Source organism: Dermacentor andersoni, chromosome 2 (assembly GCF_023375885.2).
Source record: "Dermacentor andersoni chromosome 2, qqDerAnde1_hic_scaffold, whole genome shotgun sequence".
Classification (NCBI taxonomy): Eukaryota; Metazoa; Arthropoda; class Arachnida; order Ixodida; family Ixodidae; genus Dermacentor; species Dermacentor andersoni.
The window spans coordinates 212,941,095-212,967,772 of record NC_092815.1 but is presented as its reverse complement, the minus strand read 5'-3'; the positions used below and the strand labels follow the sequence as shown (position 1 = coordinate 212,967,772).

Genomic DNA, 26,678 nt, shown 5'->3' with positions numbered 1-26,678 from the left:
ATTTTAAGAACTATTTCCTCGGTGAGCTGGTCTCTGAGGAACAGCTGGAAGTAGCCCAACTCAGTTTAGATTACAAGCTCTTACTTCGTGACAGTGAAGGGAAGAGGGGCAAAGTCTGGAAAATTATCCATGTAGGCTCGCCAGCTTGTTGCACGTGGTCGTGCGTTACCAGAGCCGCTGTCTCCCGTGCCATCTTCTTCTTCGTCGTTGACTTCTGTAAAATCACCATCTCCATCTCATGGAGGCACATAGTTCTTTTTCACTAAAATAGTCTATGTTTTCGCTAAAAGCTTCAGAATTGTCGCTGTAGAAGGCATTTAGCTAGAAGGTGGCGATGCTATGCTGCCAGCAGCAGAGCGCCTGACATTGGATCGGTATGGCCGTGTTGTATTATCGAGCCTCTCTCGACAACAGACCACAACGGTTTAATGAAAAATAAGCTCTGTTTCCCCAAGAAGTTACTCATCGGTCTCCAACCATTCGCTTGGAAGTCAGTGAAAGGACATTAAAGGGGTACTTCCTTCATGAGAGTTGATTCAGAAGTTCCTGAAGCTGGTAAAATCTGCAATAGCGATATTGCTGAAAAGGCTACTGTGATGTATAAACACTGGGCTGCTCTTCATTCTGTTTCTCCAAGTTTACTGCTACTCGTATGCTGCACCTAAAGGCAAATCATTGTCAGTAAGTTCATATGTATCCTACACAAGGTGTGCTCAAGTTTATATTAAAAAAATGCAAGCTATTACCCTCCCCCCCACTTTCTATTGTCGCGTGAGGATTTTTACTAATTTTAATGTTCATAGCTTGGTCGTTAAGAAGTCATTAGCATATGAGTCAACAGGATTGCAAAGAATTCACTATTAAAATTTTTAAGGGCCTTCCAGCTGCTGGGGTATAGGCACTTGTAGACAGCTTGTTACAATGGCCTGTTGCCCCAAGTGCATTCAAAGGAAAGTCAAGAAATTATTTACATTTTACACTTGCAAAAAAACTACAGTCAGCAACCTCAATATTGCCAAAATTTTAGGAGGAATTTGAGCACCTCTCTCCCTGTCATTAAATATGCATGAATGTGACAGTGTCACTAAGATTTTTCCATAAGTTCAATTAAAAGCATTGTGCTGTAGTTATAAGTGCATTTTCTGCTTGCTTATATTCAACATTCACTTTAATTTTTTATTACATCGTACTTTCGCGTTTACAGAGCTCTTGCTGACAATGGTGGTACCATATGCACGTGGTGTGAAATAAAATCCCGATGTTCAATGGGTTTGCTATGTAGCAGACTCGTCAATTGCAGAGCATCGAAGGCCATTACGACAAGGCCTATGCACAATTGAGGGAAGTACCAGAGAGCATCAAAAAGCCATCGGTTAGTGGAGTGTAGAATGAATGTACCGTTGGTGGTTGCACTAAACCTGCATTCTATGGCAACTTCTGTTCATTGCTGTGGCATGACAGTTGCGCACAGGTTGACCTGTTTGCACGCCAGTGCATGCTTTAGTGTGCCAGTAAGCCTTTGTGACAGAGTGCGGCTGCAGTAATCTCTTCATTCGACTCTGATTAAGCCAATTTTTTGGTAAATTCAATCCAGACTAGAAAAGAAGCGTGCTTCACCCGAGGTACCTTGTGGCTTCCTTTGGAATTTATGCAGACAGCCTTTGTCGTATGTGAACCATAGGTGCACGTTTTATTTGCTTTGTATAGTGTGTGCAATGCCACTACAGCCGGAGATCTCGCATCTGTCCGTCCCCTCAGAATGTGCTTTCAAGAGAGTGTTGTGGCAAACTACTCCCTCGTTCTGTGTTCCAACTCTAAACCAACAGAGAACGCTTGCTGCTTGCCGTTCAGTGTTGGCCGAAGACATTTAGTAAGAAACTTTGTACTCAATACCGCAACTAAGAAAGAAACAAAAAAAAAATTTTCTGGTATGTTGCCTGTTGGCAGCATTTTTCAATAAAGGGTTAATAATTGATCAGTGCCTGTATATGAAAATATATATATTTGTATACACATCCTGCTGCAAGCAAAAACCACTTCAAGTTCCCCCATGCTTTTCTTGTCTGCTATTAATGTATGGGCCTTTGACAGAAGCTGAAAGCAAACTTTGCCACTGAAACCAGTTGCAAGACTTTTGATCGGAGGCCGTACTTCTGGTCAATAACTTTCGGGAGTACTTACACTTTTGCATGGCGCCTTGCGCTGCACCTCACAGGAGCAACAGGCATTCTGTCAGCTGACTTAGCCTATCGGTGGCCCCAGAAAGTTATTGACAAAGAATACGGGCAACTGCCTGGTATGCTGACAAGCTTGATCTCTGAATGCAGACATCTACAACCGCATCCTTCGTTACAAGAACTACATGGTGGCACTGGTGAACAAAGATGTACTGCCACTGCACTTCACGCTGCCCCTGCTCGGCTCCGTGGTGTACCTCACCCAGGGGCTCAAGTACAACCTCGAGCTCATCCTCTTCTGGTTCCCGGGCGCCCCCTTTGAGAACACCTGGCACCTGCGGGAGCAGTACAAGCGGCCTGCCAACCGGGACCTCCTCGCACAGCAGCTGTCCAGGCAAGTTGCGGCATGCATGGCCCCTTCATTGATCAGATCTTGTATCTTTAGCAATTGGTATTTCTGGCAGTCTCAACCGCTCAATGTTCGCCATATTCATGACCACAGATGGCGACCACACAGTCCTGAAGGCACGTGACCAACACAATGTCATGCACAGTTCTAAACGTGGGAATAAAAAGTCACAAAGTGTTCTTGCGATTCCTGTACGATTCCAGCCGATGACCGGGGCACTGTAAACTCCACCGATGTGTTTTGGTTGGACGCTAGTGCAACCCATGCTGCTTTGCTCTCTTGTGGCACTTAGTGCTTGGCAAGCTCTAGGAGGGTGCATTGATTGATCGGTGCACACCAAGTAAGTGAATTAACGATAATGCATATGCTTACCTTAACAGCAGGGCAAGTCCAAACCGTAGGGCTTTCTCAATAAGCGGTCTAAAGGTTTTTACTGTACAATTTTACTGAGGAACACAGTAAACAGTGTTCAATTGAACGCTTTTCTGGTGACCGATGTACAATTACTCCTCAGAGGAGTAATGTGTGCACACCACAGTGCCATCTGTGAAAGGGGAAAATTCGCATCCACCTGAATAGTAGCATGAAGCTACATAGACGTTTCTCAGAAAAAAAAGCCTAGCAGTTGAAGAAAAATGTTTCGCGTCCAACACATTTCCGGGGCAGTCGCTCTACCATCTGAGCTAACCAGGAGGCTAGCCGATCGCAGAGCAAAGGCGAATTCATCTACTACTCTAGGCACTCGGACGCCGAAAATGGCTAATCAGTTCTGCGGAGCCCGCAAGGTGGAGGGGAGTACATGAAAGAGAAAAATTGGCATCCACTCGTATAGTAGCACGAAGCTACAAAGTAAACGCATACAGGTTTCTCAGAAATTCTGTATTGAAATTTTGGTGCACGCACTACTTAAGTCAGATGGTCTGGAAATCTGGAGATCGAGTGAAGCTTCATTCTGCTGCCTTGTGACCAGCAGCTCTCACCTCACTAGCGCAAGCAGGGTAAGGATGAAAGCACACATGCAAGTAATACTCTAACCAAGGTACAGTAATACCTCGTTAACTCAAAAGTAGTAAAAGCTGGAAAACATTCCGAAATAACCATCTTTTCTAGATAAGCAAAGTTGTGGAAATTGCAATAAGATGTCGAGTTCATTCTAAAAAATTCACCACTGCTTACCAGCTTTTCAACAAGAGCTTCTAAACTGGCTCTTCGTAAAGGTTTCAAAGAAAGAATTAAAAAATACCAGATATCAAGCAGTTTTGCTTTGTGGCATTGCCATTTTATTCAGTGCAGAAAAACTGCATATGGCTGATGTTACTACGGGCCTGTGTGGTGAACAATTTCTGTAACGCCACCAAAGCCATGGCGAAAGCCCGGACATTTCATATATGCCGAACAGCACACAGTCGTTGAAAAACAGTGAGCAGACGTTGGCCTTTGTGCATGCATTCTCACCTTCTTACCCACGGCACACACGACGCCTTGATGTTTGCGTAGGCTTGCCAGTGCTGTCTCCCTTCAGCAAGCATGACGGTTAAGCTAAGTGTGTGCATTCGCTCCTTCTCCTCCTCCTCCTCGGCAGGGAAGATGCCGGCAGAGTCTGTAGGCTTGTGTGCACGTCGGTGCCTCTCCCTCTGCTGCGCCAGGGGTGGTTGGAGAATGAGCATGGAGAGTGCTTGCTCTCTCCTTCTCCAACGAGGGTGTTCTGGACTCTATAAAGGACGTCCCCACCAACGGACTTCAGCCTTCAGCTTTTGAGCAAGCTCATCTGCACGTCATTCTCTGTCAGGGAGCTTGTAGCGCTGACCACTCCGTAACAGTGTAATTAAACGTTCGTTACTCATTACATGGATTGTCTCGCGTCTCTGCATGGGCCCCTCCATGCTAGTCAAGCTCCTGACCGCCAGGCCCACATTACTTCCACGGTCCTGGGTGCGCAGTTTGTAACAGCAGTCTGCTTCACAGTACAATGAAACCTCGTTAAACCATAGTTGGCCGGAGCTAAGAAAAAGTACGAACTAGATGGTAGTACTGCTTAACTGAAATAGCATGAGGTCACCCACTTACCTGTCAAAAACGAAACTACGAGAGAGTGCCATAAAAGGGCAGAAAACATGCAGTATTTATTTATTTCACGCGACAAAAGTCTGTATTTGTTTGATGCCGCGGGAGCTAACAGTGACAACAGCGGCCTCAAACTCGCTATGAGCCAGCTTTTCCACCAGCCCCCCTCTTCTCGGCAAACACCCGCATGAGGCTGTTGTAATGTGGAGCATCTGCCACTGTCGGGCCTGAATCGCCCGTGCTTTTATTTCCGTGTCGTCCTCATCACTCTCGTTAGGCGACACCTCGGCAATAACGGAAGCAAGTATGGCGAAAAGTCGAACCTCGTAGCCGACATATTTTCATGGTTGCAGCAGCACTGCCACCCAAGTTCTTTGCATTCCAAATTCCACATACCGTAGTGAACGGTAGATAGCTCTCACGTGCCAGCACAGACTTGATCGTGCTACGTTCGATATCGTGAACGATGTCCAATTTTTCCTTCTATGCTGAGCATCCATTTTTTTTTTGTCCTAGCTTGCACGACGCCACAACACAGGCCACAACACTCTCCAGCTCTGGTATGGCGCCGAAATGATGTTGATGTTGATGTGCCTTCACTCTTCCAAGTGCCTGCTGCATTTGCGCTTACAGGCCGTTCCGATCTCTAAGGCTCGTCATTCTACTGGGCCACCACATTGCCGTGATTTCATGACGAAAATTGGAAACGCTATGTGTTAATCGATACGTACACAATAAGCTGGTACCGTTTATGCAGATGCAAAACACATTACTGTATTTACTCGATTGTAACGCGCACCTGTTTTCCATGACAAAAGAATTAAGAAAAGCCTTCGTTGTAACGCGCACCCGTTTGCCGGGACGTAAAAAAACAAAAGTCCTTTACAGTACCACACACCTCACTATTTCATACAGAAATAAATCTTTTTCTCATTTGGAAAACCAGAGATTTACTCCCAATGCACTAAAGTTACGATTAATAAAAAAAGTCAGTTTCGCCCGAAATGCGAAGCATCGATTGCGATAGCGAATTAGTAGGCAGCTATACGAAAAGTAAGGATAGCAGTTTTATCGGCCATATAAACTTTCAAAAATTTGCCTCTTAACTAAATTAATAAGCATGGTGTCACATGCACACAAGAAAACATGAACACGTCTGGCTCAATGACCGCGGAAACTTTTTATGAGAAGGCTGGAGTGACGAGGTGTGGTAGCAGAAACGAGTGAATTGACCTTTGTGCGGCCTCTCGCTTCAACGGGAACTAAGCGACGAGAACACAGCACGAGGCGCTTAGATGTGTAGGCTATCCTCATATCGCAGATCGCTTTCAAGCTAGGGGATGCACGGCTGCGCCGTAAGTAGCAGCTGCCGATGTAGAACGCCTCTCCTGTTTGGACCAGTCCTACAGGCAAGTTTCGAGAACTCCGAATGCCCATGATGTGGCCCAATTTCCGCCCGTCTCCACGCACATGATCACTTTCCCTTTAATTGCGGCATCGTGAAGAACACTCGGCGTGTCTTCACAGTCGGGACTTCTGTGCTGATAGACCAAACGCAGAAAATGGAAAGATGGACGGTGGACTAACCTAAGCATATGTACTACAGCACATGGAGGAAGCTATGACAGCTAGGCTCGAAGCGCGTACGAGGCGGCCATTTTGAAATGTCGTTGGCGATATGGTAACACAGATTTAGGGTCGTCCTCGATTCTAACGCGCCCACAATTTTCGGATCCGTTTTATCAGGACAGAAATGCGCGTTAGATTCGAGTGAGTACGGGATGTTCAATGGCCGTCAAGTTGGAGATTTGACTTTACTACTCCTTAAGCAGTACTACTCTTTAAGCGGGTACAGTTTAACGAGGTTTTATTGTAACACTAGGACCCAGAAAGGCGGTATCGAGCTGCTTCACGCATGGCATGAGGTGATCGTTCCCACCGCTGCACTCAACTTTGTTTCGCAGCAAGCAAAGCATGTTTCTTGTTGCAGCTGATGTCGGCTCCTCTCGAGGTCCTTCATCGTCGTCACCATGGTCTTGACTGTCCCTTCCGTTTGTAGCCATCGGAGCGATTTCGCTGTCAGTAAATTCACCTGTTAGCAGCGCATCCTGCTCGCATAGCGCATACTCGTGAAAGCTCGCGTCGCTTTGTGCGACACCGTTCCCAATAAGTTAGTGCCCCGTGCATTTTATTCCACATTGTGTAGAATCAAAAATCCGTGCCGTGTGCGTTGCATAGAATAAAATTGAAATAGAAATCACACCTCTGATGGTAAATCGCACGCATTACATAAAGCATAGAAAACGAACTGCACCAAGCGTGCTATTCTGCATGGCCTGCCTCTGCACATGGCTCTCCCGTCGCAGGACGTGCCACATGGTTGCTTCACAAAGTTGCTATGCTGCTACGTTCCGACTTCACACTTATGGAAAGCTTGTTAAACGGTCTAGCAGTAAAGCTTTTATCCCACTCTTTCTCGACTTCGAGATATCCGCAATTTGGCCCAAAAATACTTTGAGATAAACGGCAATATAAGTGCGCTCGGGCCTCGTTATAACGAAATGGGATGTAATAAAATAATGGATTTAACTATGTAAATTCCCCTTGAAATCCTCATACAGATCCATGTATTTAACATCTTGTTTTAGCAAAGTGAAATTTTCCTGCCAGTGGATATAACGTAACTAGATTCATCTCTGAAACAAAAAAACCAATTGTTGCGTGCTAAGTACTTAACTTGCCGCAGTATTCGGCACTCGTTCGCCGCGGCAGTTCGAAACTCCTGCGTCCCCGCATCCAATATGTTGTCAAGAAACGCTGGTCTTTCTCACCACCGCGCGCACCTGCGCACAAGGAGCAGCTCACTATCTCACTTTCCACTGACCTCTCTCTCTCTCTCTTGCGCTTGCCTGGCTGCACAAGCCATGCGGCTACATGCTGCAGCACGAAATATTACTGCATCCACTTCTGCTGCACCACACCACGCAGGCAGGCACAGCTGGGCCTGGCCTCGGAGATCTCCCTGGCGCAACCTCATTGGTCACGCGCAAGCATGCTCAAGTCGCGCCATGCTGTGTGAAAGATTAGTGTATTCACTTCTCTTTTTCTCTATGGGGCCTGGCCTCCAAGTTCTTCCTGGCGCAATCTGAGGTCATGTCCAGGCCGTGCATTCGCTTATCCCTCTCCCTGTGGCATGCCATGCGGGCTGTCAGCCAGCTGGGCATAGCGTCCGAGAGCGCACTGGCATCGGTGGAATCTTGGATGCCACAAGCCGGCCGAGCCAAGCTGGCGGGGCAAAGTTCGCTTGCCTCCTCGATCGCACAGCGGAACGCTGTGTTGTGTGCCACGTGCTGCTAGACCGCAACAAGCCAAGTGGAAAGCAGACGCGAGAGACTACCAGTGGAACAGTAATAGATATAATGAACTAATGTCGGCTCCTCCTCCAACTTCACCCGCCGTGGTTGCTCAGTGGCTATGGTGTTGGGCCGCTGAGCACGAGGTCGCGGGATCGAATCCCGGCCACGGCGGCCGCATTCCGATGGGGGCGAAATGCGAAAACACCCGTGTGCTTAGATTTAGGTGCACGTTAAAGAACCCCAGGTGGTCGAAATTTCCGGAGTCCTCCACTACGACGTGCCTCATAATCGGGACGTGGTTTTGGCACGTAAAACCCCATAATTTAATTTTAATTTCTTTTTTTTCATCCTCCAACTTCATTATAACAAGGTCAGAGCGTACATGGCATGCATTAAAAATAGTTCGGTGCAGCTGAAAGTTTAGACTTGGCCGATTTTTCTATATGCGAGTTTGAGTTAACGAGGCATTACTGTACATTTCTTTTGTGCATGACATTTGCACTCATCTTGAATGGTACTGACACCATGCAGTAGACATACAAGCTTAAAAAAAAAAACAAGAAAGGTAAACAATTCTTCATACACAACCCTCGGCAATCTCGTGTTAAGACACATGCTCATAAATTTGCTTGCTGTCACCATTTGCCTTTGATAACAAAAATATGAACCCACATGTAACTTGCTTTCTATTTTATGACAACACAAAAAGACCACACTTCCAATGTCTGCAAACTGAACAGTATGAAACCTGCAGAGTTCCCCTTCGCAGTATGTTCATTTATTTGAATTGGCTTTCATAGGAAAAGTGCCATTTGATGGGTGCCAACCTGCGCAATAACTTGTCGCCATCTTGCACAATGATACTGGCTTATGATGTGGGCTGTTGCCGATTACACAAATGTAGTTTTTTAATATCTGATTGTAATGCACACAAAAATTTCAGACACTTTGTTTAAAAACAAGAAAGAGAGATGTGTTAGAATTGGGTAAATAGTAAATATGGTTCATTAACCACGGAAACCCCAAGTAGCCCAGAGCAATATGTTGCTCTCTCAGCCTCATGTGCTGGTGTTCGCTGTTGCAGGCGCATCCTGTGGGTGGGTCTGGTGAACCTGGTGCTGCTTCCGCTGGTGCTGGCCTGGCAGGTGATGTACTTCTTCTACAGCTACACTGATCTCATCAAGCGGGAGCCAGGTGTGCTCGGTCTGCGGACCTGGTCTCCTTATGGACGTCTCTTCCTGCGGCACTTCAACGAGCTCGACCACGAACTTAACACCAGGTACACATACCGTACTTATTCGAATCTAGGCCAATAGTTTTTTTCACATAAATCATATGCCAAAGTCTAGGGTTGGCTTTGATTCGAGAAAGTTAAAAAACGCACCAAGTTGTAATTTAAATTGACAAGTATGGTGCATACCTAGCATCATCTAGAAAAGTCAGTATCGCAGCCGCTATTAGCCGCACCAGTAGCCAACTGAAGTACACGAGCGGCGTCACTATTCTGACCTGTGTCGTATCGGCGTGCATGGCATGCGGCGTGGCGTTACCGTAATGGCACCAAACAGGCAATGCCACTATAGCGCCGCTTTAAAACGAAAAGTTGTGCTAGCCGCAGAGACATTGTCAAAGGTTCAAGCCGGGCGGGACTTCAGCATCGATGAGAAAAACGTCCGGCGTTGGAGGGGGGAAATATCTTTCGACATGTTGCTTGTTTGATTACTGAATGATGTGAGCTATAGCACAGACGGGCGCGCAGGACGATGGGGGACACGGAGGCACAGTGCTTCACCTCCGTCTCCTCTGTCGTCCTGCATGTTCGTTTGCACAGCACCTCATGTTATGCAGTGCCAACTAGCCTGCCAGTCTGTTCTTTTGATTACACAGCCTCTGTGACACAGGCTTTTCAAATGAGTGTAAGACGCTCAGTGAGTATGTGAGCACTTCACAGTTGCCCTCAATATTTTGGGTATGTTGCAGACATAAGGTGGCTGAACATGAGATCGTGGGTTTGACTTCCTGGCACAGTGGCTACTTGTTGATGGAGTTTAATTTAAACAGAAATGCTAGCATACGCAGTTTGAAGTGCAATATAAAGAAGCCAAGGTAATTAAATGCAGTTTAAGAGGAAGCTTTAGCTCGGGGCCGACTCCGATGCCAGTAGTTGGCATCGGAGTCGGCCCTGAGCTAAAGCTACGTTAGAGCATCTAAAGCGGACAAATTTGATAGTATTTGAATTTGCAGCTTAAGTGAACTTAATGCAAAGTTCACAAGCGTTTTGCAGAATTCTTACTCGCATGTTAGTGGTATATTCTGTCTGTTTTAGGTGGATTATTATATGCAGTTCACAGAATTGTGATATTATTTTATCGCTGGGTTAGGGATGCAAACGTGATAGTTCTGTATTTCTTTTTTTCTTTAATATTGCAATCAAGAAATTTTATTAAGAATTGACAGCATAAACAAATTTTTGGCTTCCTAAAGTAACTAGATTTTAACTGCTTTTTTTTCTTGTTTCTTTCTTTTTTTCTTTATGCAAGAGACCTCATCAAATTTGGTGTAGTGGTTGCCAAAAAAAGGTTTCCCCATCCTAAAATGTTAAGATGGGAGTCCCCAAGCTAAAGCTTCCTTTGAATTAATCCAGAGTCCTACACTATTGGGGTCCCTCAAAACAGCTGTTGTTACTTTTAGACTTCAAATCCCATCAAACAGTCAATTGGCTGCTGTTATGCGCACACCAAGTGTGTGGGCATATCTGTTGGCAGTTTGGAGAAAGCTTTGCACTCGCTGATAATAAGCCGGGCAGTGAGAAGCGTGCATAAAAGCTTTGGCTCATGAATGGCTTGTTTCTTTCAGATTATGCCGTGGCTACCGACCTGCCTGTCAGTACATGAGCATCTTCTCTTCTCACATTGTCATCATCCTTGCAAAGTGAGTGCTACTGGCCATCACTGACGTGAGCCTGATTGTCTGTTCTTGGCTATACGTCTTGCTTTTGTGCCGTTTCCTTTATGTTCCGGAATGTCACTCAGTACTTTGTTTATCAAAACGGACAGTGTCGGAATGCACTGTCTAAACTAACAGTTTTGTACGGCACAGTGAAACCAGAAGCCAATAGGTGAAACGTTGCAGTCTCTTGACATGGTCAGCAACCAACGCCTTTACTTCTACATGCAGCCCGACCCTTTCACCTACACACTGCCTGACCAAACAATTGATACCGTAGATATCAACTGCGCAAGGCTTGTTGCGACTATGAACAGTGTCGTGGCTTGCACCTTGGTTTTGAGATTCCATCCAGCGACCGGCCCTTGCAAACCTCCCTGGGGTGCATGTGCAGGAGCGTGACTTTCTTTGCGGGGGCACCGCTGGCGGTGCTGCTGCTACTGACAGTGATCGACGAGGACGTGCTCTCCGTAGAGCATGTGCTGATGATCGTCACGGTGCTTGGCATCGTCGTGGCCATCTCCCGAAACCTCATCCCCGACGAGAACCTGGTGTGGCGTCCCGAGCGGCTCATGACCAGCATCCTTGCCCAGATCCACTACATGCCCGACCACTGGAAGGGCCTGTGCCACACGACCGTCGTGCGGGATCAGTTCGCCCACCTGTTCCAGTACAAAGCCGTAAGTGATAGGCCGTGTGAAATCGGTTAAGTCAAAAGCAAGAATGAGGGCTACATTTCTTGTTAACAACCACAAGAATCCTGCAGACAGTGAAGCCAAAGGAAGCGTGAGGGAAATGAAGTTCTTGCGATTTAAATGTAGGAATTGGGACATGAAAGTAGACCTAAAAACATACTTGGCACCAGTGGTAGTCGAACCCACAACCTCCACAATGCATGCGATGATCTAGTGCCAACTGAGCTGTGGCAGCAGCTGTCACCTTGCCCGCTTTTCTCGTTACTCTCGAACCTCGTTATAATGAAGTTGAAGGGGAAACCAACATTACTTTGTTTTATTTATTATTGCCGTTTACTGCAATACATGCCCAATGGAGTGCCCAATTTTAAACATGGAAGTCGAAAGATGGCTTTGCGGCCTGTGGAGCTGCTACACGGTCACGCATGCGATGAAATTTGAATAAAGCAACAAAAGAATCTTCGGTGCATGCAACACGCCACTTCTCAGCACCTGACACGACAGCGATTAGACAGCTGCATTTTTTTCCCATTGCGATGGCCTTTCGCTTCCACTTTCCACATTGCTCATCGTGGTCGAGCAGCACGTGGCACACAACACATCGCTCCGCTGTGTGATCAAGCAGGCAAGCGAACTTTGTCGTGCCGTTTTGCCTCAGCCGGCTCGTGGGCTCCGAGATTGCACCGGTACCAATGCGATCTCGGAGGGCCCGCCCAGCTTCATTGCGTGGCGCATCGCAGGGAGAGGGAGAAGTGAATACATCGCCTGGCTGGTGACCCCCGTGAATGCACCTGGGAGATCTTGGAAGGCCAGGCCCAGCTGGGCTGCCTCCACGTCGCGCGATAGAAAAACAAGAGAAGTGAATGCACTGATATTTGGCACCGCTGCGTGGCGCTGCGCAGGCTTGTGTGTGACCCCCGAGATTGTGCCAGGGAAATCTCGGAGGCCGCACCCAGCTGCTCCTGCCTGCGTGATGCGCCACACAGTAGAAATGAATGCAATTTCACACAGCCGCTGTGTGGCTCGCACAGACTGGCACATGCAAGACAGAGAGATCAGTGGAGAAGTGCGATAGTAAGCCACTGCTTGCGTGCTGGTGTGCCGCTATGCATGGCGAGCAGGAAGACTAGTGTTGCTCGATGGTGTGTTCAAGACTGGGACACAGGAGTGTTGAACTGCCACAGTGAACGAGTTCTCATTCCTGTGGCAAGTGATGTACTTAGCGCACAACAATTGTTTTTTTTTTTTTTTTGCCTTCAGAGATGCATCTAGTTCGTTATAATCATTGGCAGGACAATTGCACTTCGTTAATTGAGCTCATGTATATCACTGGGGATTTCGAGGGGAATTGCATTTATGATTGTATTGCACCCAGCCCTGTTCACTGCTTTACTAAATGAGTTTCATTTACTTCGTTATATCCAATATTTCGTTACATCCTGTTTCGTTATAACGAGGTCCGAGTGCATTTATGTACGTGTGCTAAGCCTGGCCCAGGGAGTCTTAGCCAGCACCACTCTCAGCCGTGGCAGCGAATGTTGAACATCTTTTTTGAACACCACTCTCAGCCGTGTCGCTCAATCACGTAACCTATTTTTTACACCCTGGGAGGAGGCAACTGGCCAATGAACCCTTGTATGTTACCTTATGGCACCAAGGCTACCAAGTTCAAAAGGCTCGCAATGGCAGAGAATAAGGAGTACAAAACGGCTGAATTTTTTTTTTTTTACGGTTTCGGGAATTGCAAGCTGATTCGATTGGCCAGTTTTCGTGCCTTCTGCCAGCGCTGTATCTTCCAGAGTTACAATTCGCGACTGTGCCGTCATTTCCGCCACAGATGCGCATTCTGGAGGAAGTGGTCAGCCCAGTGGTCACCCCTCTGGTGCTCATCTTCGCAATGCGGCCTCGAGCGCTGGAGCTTGTCGACTTCCTGCGCAACTTCACCGTGGAGGTGGTGGGTGTTGGGGACGTCTGCTCTTTCGCCCTCATGGATGTCCGCAAGCACGGAAGCCCACAGGTGAGGGGATTCCAGTGTATGTTGCTTGTAATCGCTGAATGAGAGGAGCTGTGCTGTTGATGGCACCTGCATCAACAATGCTAATTGCAAATTTTGGTGCTGAACACTTATTGGATGATTACAAAATTGAATGAAATAGAAATTGAATAAAAATGGCACCAAAATATATGGAGTAAGGGCACCAAATCAGATGCAAATTGAATGTTGAGGGCACAAAATTAATAAAAGCTAAACTAATGGCGGTGGATTTATTCCACGTTGCATAGCTTTTATGCTACTTTCTGGTAGTCTTCAAAGCTAATGCAAGCCTTTTGCGTGGTGTTAAAGTACGGAAACTGACTTCTCAGCAACAAAAGTTTGATTCCATGGAAGTTTGCCAACTATGCAAAATTCTAGTGCTGTGTGAGTAGCAAAGGAAAATTTTGGGTGCAGAGCAGGTTCGCATATTAAAGTTTGAGTGCGAGTCGAATCAAATATCTTTAGAATATTTTTCGAATATTTCCAAGTGAAATTACAAAAAGAAAATGTGCTGCAGGACATGGCCGAAAAAGCAAATTTATTGCACAGCTAGTAGTGTACTCCCGCATAGTTGTTCCTAGAAAAATACAGCCATTCAGCAGAATGGATGGCTACAAGCTGAATCGCTGAATGCTGTGATGGAGGAAAGCAAGCGGCTCAACATGTCCCGGAAGTAGGCATGCTCTCCTGCTATTAACAGCTGCACCGGACACTGAGAACAGGCACTCGCTAGACAAGCTTGTAGCTGGTATGGCCAGGTATTGCCTTGCGAGACGAGCTAACAAAGACTAAGGTCTTGCACCTTGCCACCAGCGGCATGGGTCTTCCTTTCGGTGCAGAGCCACATCGTGCACGTACCTTTCTGTTTCTGCTTGTGGCTGTGAATGCTGTTGCTGGCGTAGAAGGGTGTCAAAATTATTGCACAATGCTGAGGTGGATTGGATGTTTTCCTGCGTCACGGGTGACGCAATGTACAGTATTGGCGCGAGACTCTGCAGCTTGATATTTCGCCATGTTTAGTATGATGAAAGGTTATATCAAAGGAAAGTTATTTCGCAATTTAAAGATAGCTACGTAGCGTGTGTTTTGCATGCCTGAAACCTATGCCCGTGAATGGTGCAATCAAATGAAGGAGTTCATCAGCTCCGTGTTGACCAGGAAAAGTTTCTACAGGCCAAGAAATGGAAAATATCCAGATCTCGATGACAAGCTTGCAGACCTTCTGAAGCAACTTCGTGTAGACCGAGCTTGTTAAGGTGACAGCCCTTAAATTGGCATGCATTTGGTGCGTATTTAGAAGTCACCTTAGAGCCAGCAAAACTGGATCACTGAAGGAAACAAATTGTCTGCAGAATAAATTTCACATTCTGTGTGGGTGTATTGTGGGTGTCTTTCTTTCTGATCGTCAACATAGGGACATGCCATAATTCGAGAAAAATCTTGTAACATTACGTTCAAGCGCATTTTTATTTTGAACGCTCAGAAGTTGGGTGCATGTTACATTCAGTTAAATACAGTATAAGCAGATGCTGTGCTTCGCACTTTTACACTGCACTCTTTCTAGTCTGTGGACACTGATCGAGCTACCTTGTCTAAAATAGCGTCAAGGTGTGGTAGCAATTAACCTTTCCGATAGGTCGGAGTTCGAGAGGAGAATCAGGTTCGCGCATGTCATTTAGAAGTTCTGCAATTTGATTTTTATTGAATGAAACCGTTATATTTATTTTCTGAAACTTGAAATACCTCGGATCTCAAAAGTTTGGTTCGAATCGAATAGCAAACACTATTTGAAAAATATTTGAAAGTTTGAACATTTGCACACCCGTATAATGTTCCCTTCTGAACCATGCTCATGTCTGTGCAAATAATTCTATTATAGCATTAAAATATTATTGGGTACTTCGAGTTTGCTGTTATTAATTCAAGGATCACATGAAGTAACAACTACCTGATATGAATATCAAATTGAATTACAGGCCGCTTTTGCAACCTACAATTCAATGTCAGCTGCGAAATGCAGCTGCAAATATTTTGCAGGCACCTTATAATTAAGGTTTAGCAAATATACTTCTCAAGTACAAATTTAATATTGATTTTGTGAGTTGCTCTCTTGTGTGTCTCTATTGTGCTTGTGCATGCACATTCGTGTGTGTGCTGGTTACCCGCAAGGGGAATGGAATGTGGGCGTCGGCCTTGTGGATGTTGCACGTGTCAGTTGCATATGCAATTCCATATGCAAGCCATCATGAGGTGCACTTCTAGTCACCTGACAATTCCTGGAGGGTGGCTGCAAAAATTATTGCACCCAAGCAAAGCAGAAGAATGGATTTGGCATCTGGTGTGTCATCTGCTATTATTGTAAAAAGCCACGTATAATACGAACCCACATATAGTACGAGGTAAAATTTTTGGGACGCGAAATGGAAAAAAAACAAGTTTTTTCCGTGTATAATAAGAGTTCGGAAAACTCAAGGAAAGCATTTATTTAAATTGCACTCCGCACTTCAATCGCTGTCTTCCTCAGCTGCACTCTCTTCGGATAGTTCCCTGTCGGACATATCTTCCCAGAGGTACTCGTCCTCTGTGCCATCGAGCGTGTTCGAGTTGCCGTATTTCTTGAATGCGCGACGCACAAGGTCCTCTGGTATGCTGGCCCATGCGTCCACACTCCACTTGCATAGCACGGCTGGTGAAGCCCGCTTCAGCCGCCCGGTCGGCGTCACTGCAGGCTCAACTGACCGGATCCAATCTGTGTAACACCGCTCGACTGCGTCCTTGAATGGCTTGTTCACGCAAACATCTAAAGGCTGCAGCTGAGACGTCATCCCACTCGGGATAATGACGAGTTCAGTGCCGGATTCGTGCAATGCGTCCAGCATGAGGATGGACGGGAACGACAACAGTGTGCCAGACCGTCTACACCAGGCGGACTTTATCCAGTCGAGCACAAGATTATCGTTCATCCAGCCTTTCTCATGCCATCTCACGACCACATTTTTTGGCAGCTCCTCACCTTTAGGCACTGTCTTGCGCTTGAAGACGACATAGGGCGGGAGCTTGTGTCCGTCTGCCGTGCACGACAACATGACATTAACTCGTTTTCTCGTTGCCAGTGGACCGGGCATAAACTTGTTTAGAGCCCTTTTCGTGCGCGGTGAGGGGCGAGGGCATGCCCAGATAAACCGGCGTTTGGTCAGCATTGCCGATTTGCCGTAGCTGGAAGCTCTTGGACTTGCGCAGTGAAATAATGCGACACTGGAAAGCCACAAGCAGCTCTTCGAAAGATTCGGGCAGCTTTTGCGAAATCGAAGTTCGGCGGCGTAAGGAATAATCCAGCACGGTACATGTAGCGATAAATCCAGTGCTTGCTCGCTTTGAAGGCGGAGCTCGGTAGCCCTTTTTCTCTTGCAAGCTCCTTAGCTTTCGCCTGCATAAGCTCCACGCTCGCAGCTAAATGCGTGGCTGGCTGTTGGCGTACGAGCTCCATCAGGGCAAGTTTGATTTCCGGGAATGTCCCACTCTTCGGGCTGCGAAAGGTTCTTGTCGTTCCGCTGGATGCGATAAGGGCTTCCTTCTGTTGACGCCATCCGCGACTGCTTCCTTCGTTGACTCCCAAACTGCCTCCCGGCCGCACTGTTGCCGATGTCCTGTGCGGCTAAAATAACCTTTCTCTTGAAAGCAGCAGAGTACTATTTTCGTGGTCTGGACATCTTGGTCCTTCAATGCGGAAGAAAAAGATGCACTTTGCGAAGCGTGGTTTGCACGTGTGCTGCCAGGGTGCGCACTCAACAATAAAGAAACGATGCCGTAGTCACGCAGCAGTAAGGAAGCCAAGCCGTAGCCACGCAGCAGTAAGGAAGCCAAGCCATAGCCACGCAGCAATAACGAAACCAAAACTTCTAGCCCAGATTTCTGACAAATTTTTATTCGGATCCACATATAGCGCGAAGCGAAAATTTGGGACGCTAATAATAGGCAAGAAACCTCGTATTATACGCGGATTTTTACAGTATTCCTTGCCCTGTCAATGTGCAATACGTTCTCGTGGTGGGACTTATTCACTTGAGAATGTGTTCATAATGGGAGTTGGAAAAACGAATCCTAAGGAACTGCACGCACTGTTAGTAGCAAGAGCGAATGAAACTTGAAAAAAGAAAACGAAAGTGAGCGCTTATGAATGCACTTGTGAATATTTAAAAAATACCCATCACTTGATATTAAGTGCCGATATTGAGGATGCAATGTTTGTTTCCATTTGAAATTTCTGCTGTTCACACATGTACCTGCTTTGATTTGTTTTCCTTCTGTTGTGTCAATTGATAGTGATGCAGAAATGGGCTGGTCTTTGGCTGCAGCGATGAAATAGCGCAACACACTTTCAATTGTTTCACAACCGTGTGTTTATTCTAAGTGGTGGTGCTTCACAGTGCCTTCATTGTTAAGAGTGTTGGTTAAAAAACTTTTAAATAACCACGCCTAATTACTGAAGTGTCCGAGAGCTCTGGTACGTCTGGGTTGAGTTGACCCCTGTTCTTTCTCTGTGCAGTGGAGGCCCGACGATGGCGGCGAGGACGACGACCACGGTGGCGCGGGAGCCGCTTCCATCGTCGAGCCGCAGCCTGAACAGCGGCAGGCGCAGCACGGAAAGACTGAGCTGTCTCTCATGCACTTCACGGTGTGTCTTTGTACTTTTGAGGCACCCCTTCCTATGATGACTATGCTCATGTCAAAATATTAGCATGCTGTTTCAAACTGTATGTTTTGCAGTATCTGTGCACAAATAAACGTATACGTAGCGCTGAAGTAGCTTCAGTTCATACGTGAAAAGCAGAGGGCCAACTTCAATGTTTTTTTTTTTATGTATTTATTCTTTTGAATGAGACCTATGTTAGTAAGATGAAGAGGCTTACTGGTTCTAGCCATTCATTGAGCCACAATGGAGTTCTTTTTTTTTTTTTTCTGGCCTATTTTCGGTGAAGCACAGACAGTCGCACTCAAACTGGTACAAATTGTAATGTAAAGCTTGAGAAGCAAGCCAAATGCCGAACCCTAAAGTTCTGGTTCTTACACATAGACAAAATGGGAGATCTACTCCTAAGTGTAAGGAGTGCCTTAAAAATGGTGCCTGTAGTCCAGCTTAAGGAAGCATGCCTTGAGAGAGGCACTGGTTCTCACTTGCTGCTCTTCTGCACATGAGAGTGCTGTAGGAATTTGCATAAATAAATCAATTACTAAACTGTTTTCTTCTCAGCTGACCAATCCCCACTGGGTGCCACCCGAGGGATCCACTGCATTCATCAACAATCTCAAGGAACGTGGTCAGTGCTCCAGCTGCGTTGGGCAGTTCCTTTCTATCTTTGGTTTTTACCAGTGCGCTCCAACTTGGACAAACCTTGACGCACTCGCTTTGCCCCGAGTAAGCCACAGGATTCAAGGCACTTGTTGCACCTGCGACCTTGTGTCCAAACCCCCCACCTCATTCTCTTATGAGAAGCTCCCCCCAAATTTTTGGTGTCCTTTGGGGGAGTTGGGCCTATCTTCACTAAAGACATCGGTGGTGTGAGGGCCAATTGTCGGACTTGGGTCCTCAGCGGTCAGATCGAACAGGTTACGCTTGAACATAAATATTGTTACTACAGTAGAACCCCGCTGTTACGTTCCTCACTGCTGCATTTTCCCGGCTGCTACGTCGCTTTCATCCGGTCCCGGCATAGCTTCCATAGGATCCAATGTATAAGGAACCTCGCTGTTACGTAGTAGCTGTGAAAACGTTCCCGCATGATGCGTCGCAACCCGAACTCACCTGGGCTAAAGTAGGCAACGCGCTCCAGCCGCCATTTTGGCTTTTGGTGAGTTTTGACTGGGCTTGGCTATAGAACTGGCCGCAAGAAGCCGCACGCCAGTTCGAGAGGCCGCCACTAGGTGGCCATTTGTGAAAAATGCTCTCACTATCATCACTGTAATTACGGTCACCGCGTGCCAAATGGTTTGTTGGACGGGTCGACTCACGGAGGAAGGAAACTCGGGAGAGGCCCTGACGTCACTCTTCGAGAAGCTACAGCTAAAGGGAAGCCGGAAGTTGGCGTTGCTCCGCCTATTGGGCCAGTTCTCCTCTCTTGTTTACGTTTCTCGCGAAACCACGCAGCGCTGCGCACAACAAGGCTGCTCGAACGCGCGCGCTCCGCAGCAATAGTAAACAATCGTTAGCACGTTAGCATGATTACGCCAAAGAGGGCAAAATTTCCCGCGGATATTCATTTGTCCGTTGCCGTTGCCTGGCGCGGTGATGATGAAGAGCACGAGCCGCATGATGCCGGGGAGTTGCCAAATCCTAGCTTTGGAGAAGCCGTCGCGGCTCTGGACCTCCTCCGCAGGTACATCGCACCTCACAGCGACGCTGACAGCAATGCGGCCTTCTAGGCTATTGAGAGACGTGTGGTGATTTCTAGCGAGTGAAACAAACGGCAAGCCACCATTCTAGACTTCTTTTTAAGTTCTAAGCGCACTCTGTGGAAATAAATTGTCTATAGTTGAAGCTGCACTTTTTTCATTCATTTTCGGAGCTTTCTTCACTGTTGCGTTTTCCCGGCTGTTAAGTTTTTTTTCCTCGATCCGGTGAAAAACGTATGAACGGGGTTCCACTGTATATTTATAAGTAAATTCTTTCTCTGAAGTTGCTTATAGTGGCCTCAAAGTTTTGTCAGTGAAAAATAGTGCTGAGCCACGCTTGCCTCTGGAGCAAATTTTCTTCTTGAATATGAGCAGTGCTTACTCGATTGTAATGAGTTTTTTTTAATGGTTTTCATTGCTTGAACTCGACCCTCATGTTGCGTTCAATTAACGGCAAAATTTATCATTTTAAAACAAATATTCGAGATCCCATGATTTTTAGCGTTATTTGGCAACCCGTACTTTTTTGTCTTGATGCAATCCATAGACAAGTCGACCGAAATGAAACAAAACTAGTGTTTTGTTCAAATAAATGCCATTTTCGCTGTACTTATGCTGCAGTACCCTGCGGCCTTTCGCATTTCGACTGAGTTCATTCGCAACATTCTGGCCAACCAATTAGTTTATTATGACGCCTCTTTTGAGAGAGGAGCAATTTTCATGGCCGAAGAGCTGGGAAACTCCGCCGTGGCTCAGCAAGGTGGCAAATTGCAAATGGTAGGACCAGCAGGAGGCCCTGTTTAAATGCGAGGCCAGTCGGAAGGGTTCTGTGCACCTAATAGTGGTCTGGTGCTGCCCCCGAATGAAATGTTTGTGCGGTCTTTTAAAGCACTTGATCTCAAGTGAGCTCGACGGCATGGAAGGTGACCCAACTGTGGTGTTCCTCGTAATAATATCATTTTGGCATGTAAAACCCCAGAATTTAATTTTTGTCATACTTATCAAACGTGTCATACCATCATATTTTGGCAATGTACTAAATGTGTGTGCGGTAAGGTCGTGGTTTCCAAGAATGTACCTGCCAGTAAAAAAGAAGCATAACTGTGTACTATATTGCATAATTTTTTGTGTTCTTGATTGCAAGCGCTGGTGGGGGGAAGTCGAACGAAACAGGATCGTATTGCTACATGCGACTCTATGATGATGCTGTCGACCTTTGGATTTAGTGGGGCGCACCCATAAGCGGACTCGTCGTCCTCAGATCAGCCAGACACGCCTGGCTTGACGTGAGCTGCCTCCCATGTTGGCCGGTGCTTGCTACTCCCTCGCAAATACACCTTGTAAGAGTTCCCCCGCTATGATTCCACGTAAAAGTATCAACAAGTTTCTACTGCAAGTGTACTGAAACAGTTGTTGCCAAGATATCGGGATATTTTTTAGCGTCTCGCTGCACGGAAGCAGACGGATTTTCCCAGCACAGTTGAGTTGTGTAATATCGCACCTATTCGCGATTCTTTTTGCAGTGTGCACAGAAGCAACACGCCTGCCTGCCCTCCACCGAGAAGACAACGTCCTGTTCAACTCTCTCAACTCACTCTCGGGCCTCAATGTTGAAGTGAGTTGCAGTGATGGAGTACTAGTTGAAGTTCTAAGAGGGGTCTCGCACATGCTGAGCTCGTAATTTCTTTCATGCACAAGCATTAGGAATGTCAAAGTGGAAAAAGCGAATGTGTATGAAGTGTGGGAAGTCGGTCAAGTGGTAGAGGTAAAGAGGGAATGGAGAGCTTAGAAGTACAGGCGTGCATGCATGTGTGCGACTGACTGCGGTCCGTAGCTGACCAGTCAGTTTTCAGGACTTCAGAGAGGTGCTATGTAACGTTAACACATTTATCTTACATTTACCACTAAATCATCACTGAGTTTATTTTTATTTTTTAACCACCATCTACTTGAGCATTGTGGGTACTTTGTGAAAAGGAACAAACAGGTCATCAACACCAAAGTCTGATGATTCAAGTGCTTTTGCTTGATTTGGTTGCGGTCGATTGTTCTCGTGTAATACTTCCAGGGAGAGTAGGAAAAAGGACTGTGACATTTACTGCTTGTTCACAGGTGGCAGCACCTGTGCCTATTTGTCAATCAACTAATAAAGCAGTCAATTTACAGTCCACAAGCAAGAAAAGTTTATAGTACAAAATATGCTGATGCTTATTTTAACCCTAGCTTTGTCCCTGCCTCTTGCAAGCAGCTTCTGTCACTTTCACGCTGCTTTTGAGCAACTCTCGGAGGGTTATGGTGGCATGCATGCAGTTGTTTATACAGATTCCATTAGAGATGTACACATTCGTTACACTCAGTGGGCGTTCATGATGAGCATTGGCCCATGCCAGTGACGTCCTTCAGTGACTGGATCCAACCGATACATAGCATTGAAGGGACACTTTCTTTGCAATGCAGATTTGACTGTGAGGGTTTGATATAAGCTGTGCTTTGCACTATCTCTGTTTTCCAATTTCCCAGACATGTCCAGAGCTATATACGTCCTGACCTGTACGTTCAGTTTAGTGATATGCGTTGCATTCTTTGCCCCATTGCAACATGTGCAGTACTCGGAGCTGGTGTCAAGCGTGTTGCGTAACAACGGGGCACTGGGCAGCAATGTTGGCGGAAGTCTGGTGGCCTCGCGCATGGTGCACAGCGACCTCGGCTCTGCAACCGCAGCAGCGCAAGGAGCGGCGGCGGGCGAGCGCATCCGTGGTGGCATCTCGCGCGCTGAGGGACCCTTGGCGACACCTAGCCACGCGAGTCTTCTTAACAGGTGATTGAAGCCGTGCAAACTAGATTCCGGGCTTCAGACGTCCGGACAGGATTTCATGTACCTGCCCGAAATGGCAGGATGCAGCTTAGGCACACATTCCAAGCAGTGTGGGTACCTCTATCGGTCAGACATGGGCGCAAGCACCTCCAGGTGACTGACCCAGTCTGAGGGCATGGCTGGGTCGATCGCATGCAGTGGTCCCATTAGTAGCTGTGGTGCGAGGTGGAAAAACGCCCTTAGTAAACTTGAAATTAGTGCAGCAACAAGTTATCACTGCCTAAATGTTGCTGTCTAGCTCTTAGCAGCACAAATGAATGGGACAGAAGGGAGGCACTTCCCCCTATTGTGTGCTCGGTGCATAGCGGACCACCACTCCAGCCCAACAAGCCAGGCTACAGTTCCGATTCTTGCAACCTGTGCCTAGGCATTCCTGTCTGACTGAACCCACAGCTATAACTCGTCCCTTACAGCATAATGCCACTGAGCAAGTGTTTGCAGGTTTTACTCCTGGCCACGGTGGCCTTGCACTGAAATGCAGAAGCAGTCGTGCAGTACTCTGAGAAGGGGACCTTGTGCAGTAAAATATCCGTGAGGCCTGTGCACAAGCAATCTTTGTGCACTGCATCGGAGTGGTTGTCAGCTGGCTCACGTGTGATGTCTTTTTCAGCATCTGTGTCAGCAACGACCCCTACAGTTCGTCCGTGGTGGGTCCGGAGGTGTCGCTGGAGTCCACTGCAGCCAACATGAGCTTCAGCACCCTGTTCATGCACGAGGTCAGTGCCTCCAGATGGTTGCCATGCACGTGGCATTACTGTGACCGCCTCCTCTGCGTCTAGTTGCGAGCCCTATAGGGCAGTGCTGCAGCTACCGTTACGGCTACCACCTTGGCATTTTGCCAGCTTTGCATGTGATATCAAAACTGTGCTGCCCACGAATCTGGTGTAGGTAGTTAACGTGCCCAGGGCTGTCTGGTAAACGCGGTAATGCCTAATTAGAGTTGTAGTGGAGTTGTGCTAAGGTTCTTTATTATCCAGTCGTCTAGTGATCTGTGATGGCTGCGTGCAACATACCGCATGCTGTATTTTTACGCATATAACTCGCACTAATAAAAACTAATGGTAAAGGGGGTTGCAGGTTATCTGCAAATTTTGCCTTGAAGTGTGGCTTCACGGCAGTGCGGGCCCCGCTGCCTTGAAGCCACACCTCGAGGCATGGTTCTCCGCCATTCAAAGTTTGATTATCTCCTAGGGAACCCCACACCTGCGTGTTGATGCTTCCTCTTTCATGGTCGTCCATTCTCTTCCTCTTTACAGGTTGCCATGTTGCGTTTAGTGAGCAAATAGCCCACGCAGCGCCAGCAAACTAATGTTGAATTCTAGTGGTGGAGTCTGAGCAAGTTTTTCTGCTCGTTTCGGAGCAAGTTTGTTCCAATGACAGAGTGAGGGCGGGAGTAAGGTGTTCCAATGAGAGAGTCAGAGGAGATTCAGAGCGGGAGTGACTCCGTGGAGCAGAAAAAGATGCTCCGCCAAAATCGGCGGAGTGGACCGGAACTCTGCGTGACGTATTTCCTTTACCACGTTTGTCTGCTGGGAGGCGCCACCGGTCACGACTCGCGAGGAAGCAAAAGCTGCTGCACGCTTGGCGAGATATCCATTCCGCACTTTAAAAAACAGGTGAACAGCGCTGAAGAGACAAGTGACCGGTGCGGCGGTGCTGGGAGCAAACAGCGGAAGGAAATGACAACACGCAAGGCATCCTGGGTAACTCGGAGATAGAAGTTCCGCTTCCGCCTTGCTCCGGCGGCGCAGGTTGTGTTCCACTCGCAGATTTGGAGGCGTTGCTCTACGCCAAAGTCGAGTGCTCGCTCGCGGAGTCTGTCGGCTGCTCCGACTCCGCCATTGGAATTCAACATAATACATGACCCGTTCCTGCGGCACTCCCTCGGTCCGCGCGTAGCACTTCGCGATACAGCGAGAGAACCCAAATCACCATTGTAATTTTCTGCTTGGTTGCATTTGCTCCGTTGCTGTTGCCCATGCGAGGGCTTCTCCATCCGCGCTGTCATCCACTGTCAGGCAAGTGCTGGGTGCGAAGTGATCTGATCACATCACATATCAGGTGATTGATTTGTCCACAATAACATCTGCCCTGTGAATCCAGCTTTGTCAGCATCACCTAAGAATTGGGGAACCGAGCTGCTGGGCGTAGATAAGATGTGCACAAGTTGCGCATCTGCGAGTGGAGACCGTTTTTGGAAAGATTTGAGCGTTTTTGTGTTCGTTTATTTCCATGGATTATGCGCGCAGACACTTTTACGGGCTGTTGTAAATGGGAGTGTGGGTTACGTGCGCAAAATTACAGTACATTCCACGCCTGTTACAGCGGTTTCACATACAACGTAATTTCAGATATCACCGAATATTATTCTGACTTAGTTTGGTCTGCTTATATTATTCATGCACAAATTTAGATTTTAACAAATGTGGCTATAACAGACTATCGGCTACAACAGAAAAAGTTTGGGTAGATTTTGTCTAGGTGGTGTAAATACAATGTATGTTGCTGTGGCGATGCGTGTGAATGTGAGCAGTGCACTGCACACAACTATTTCCGACAGCTTACTACGGGATGGGCGGGTATGCACATTTAAAGGGACACTAAAGGTTACCAGAAACTCAAGTTAAAGTGGTAGAGCAATGTTCTAGAACGTCTAAGGCGTCAATATAATCGCGAACAGAGCTTTAGTAACCGAGAAATTGAGGTAAATGCATGACACGATTTGAGACCCCCCAGCGACATTCCGGTACTAGCCCGATGACGAAAGCACTCCTCATAATTTGTGTTACTAATACTCAACTACTCGTATTAAAAATATCATTTCATTTGATTATAAGACGGAAAAAAATGCTACTTGTCTACGTCTATTCGATTCTAAGAAAAAATAATATTTTGAGGTTACCCTTCAGTAATATGGGTGTTCGAAAGGTTTCGTTTTCGCTCGACTGTGCGCGCTCGACTCTGCGCCGCGCACGCTTTGGAGTTTCAGTAGTTTCGTTATCGCGTCCTGCTGTGAGGGTTCTGCTGGCTCGCGAAAGTTTCATTTGGAACAAGCAGCGAGAATGCCACGTCCATGTGATGTCGTGGGAAGCCCTCGTTGCTTTCCCGCTCTGGAGAGCCGGTGTCGAGGCCGCCGTCGTAGTAGCAGGTCGCGCTCGTCGGTGTTCAAATCGCTGAAGTTGAGCCCACCATCGCGAGCCAATCTGTAGGTGTCGGGGTTCATTGCGACGAGCGTCGAAGTTTGCGTCATAGAATGAAGTACCAGCTTATGGGCGTCTTGCGCTGGAGTTTGAGGTATAGTAGCGGCGCCTGGTGGCGGTGCGGGAAACGACATCTGGGTCGTGCCAGCTTGGGTCGTATTGAGCCCTGGCTGTGGCGAAGCACGTTTCTAGGCCGAGTTTTGCGTCGATTCGCGCTTTTTTATGCCCTGTTGCAGGTGCGAAAAGGCTCGTCACTTCTCACAGACCACGCCGACCACGCTGCGAGCTCGCCGCAGCCTATAGTTTAACAAAAACGGACTCTCCGTGTGCCGTGGGACGTAATGTGGGACGTAATTCGTTTCTCCTTCCGCTAGCCACCATACTCCCGCTTTCGCTCTGCTGTCGGCTCTGTCTTGGCTCTGTTTCTGGCCGCGCATTTGCGTTTTGCGCAGTAAAGCCGTAGCGCCGTCTGCGGACGCCGTTCTACTCACCGATGGCGCAACGTCACTATGAGACCATGATGTCAGTACT

The 26,678-nt window shown here is 47.2% G+C and overlaps 1 protein-coding gene across 2 annotated transcripts in view; it reads left to right on the top strand.

Annotated features, from left to right (window-relative positions):
• Atg9 (autophagy-related protein 9) overlaps positions 1–26,678 on the top strand; it is a 77,274-nt gene that overhangs the window by 30,725 nt on the left and 19,871 nt on the right. For both annotated transcript variants that reach the window (XM_050186945.3, XM_050186943.3), the window contains exons 8-17: positions 2,328–2,571; positions 9,091–9,285; positions 10,863–10,937; positions 11,347–11,632; positions 13,485–13,664; positions 18,229–18,357; positions 18,934–19,000; positions 21,596–21,687; positions 22,679–22,890; positions 23,558–23,663. In XM_050186945.3, the coding sequence (XP_050042902.1) occupies positions 2,328–2,571; positions 9,091–9,285; positions 10,863–10,937; positions 11,347–11,632; positions 13,485–13,664; positions 18,229–18,357; positions 18,934–19,000; positions 21,596–21,687; positions 22,679–22,890; positions 23,558–23,663 (1,586 nt within the window). The remainder of the gene's footprint in view (positions 1–2,327; positions 2,572–9,090; positions 9,286–10,862; positions 10,938–11,346; positions 11,633–13,484; positions 13,665–18,228; positions 18,358–18,933; positions 19,001–21,595; positions 21,688–22,678; positions 22,891–23,557; positions 23,664–26,678) is intronic.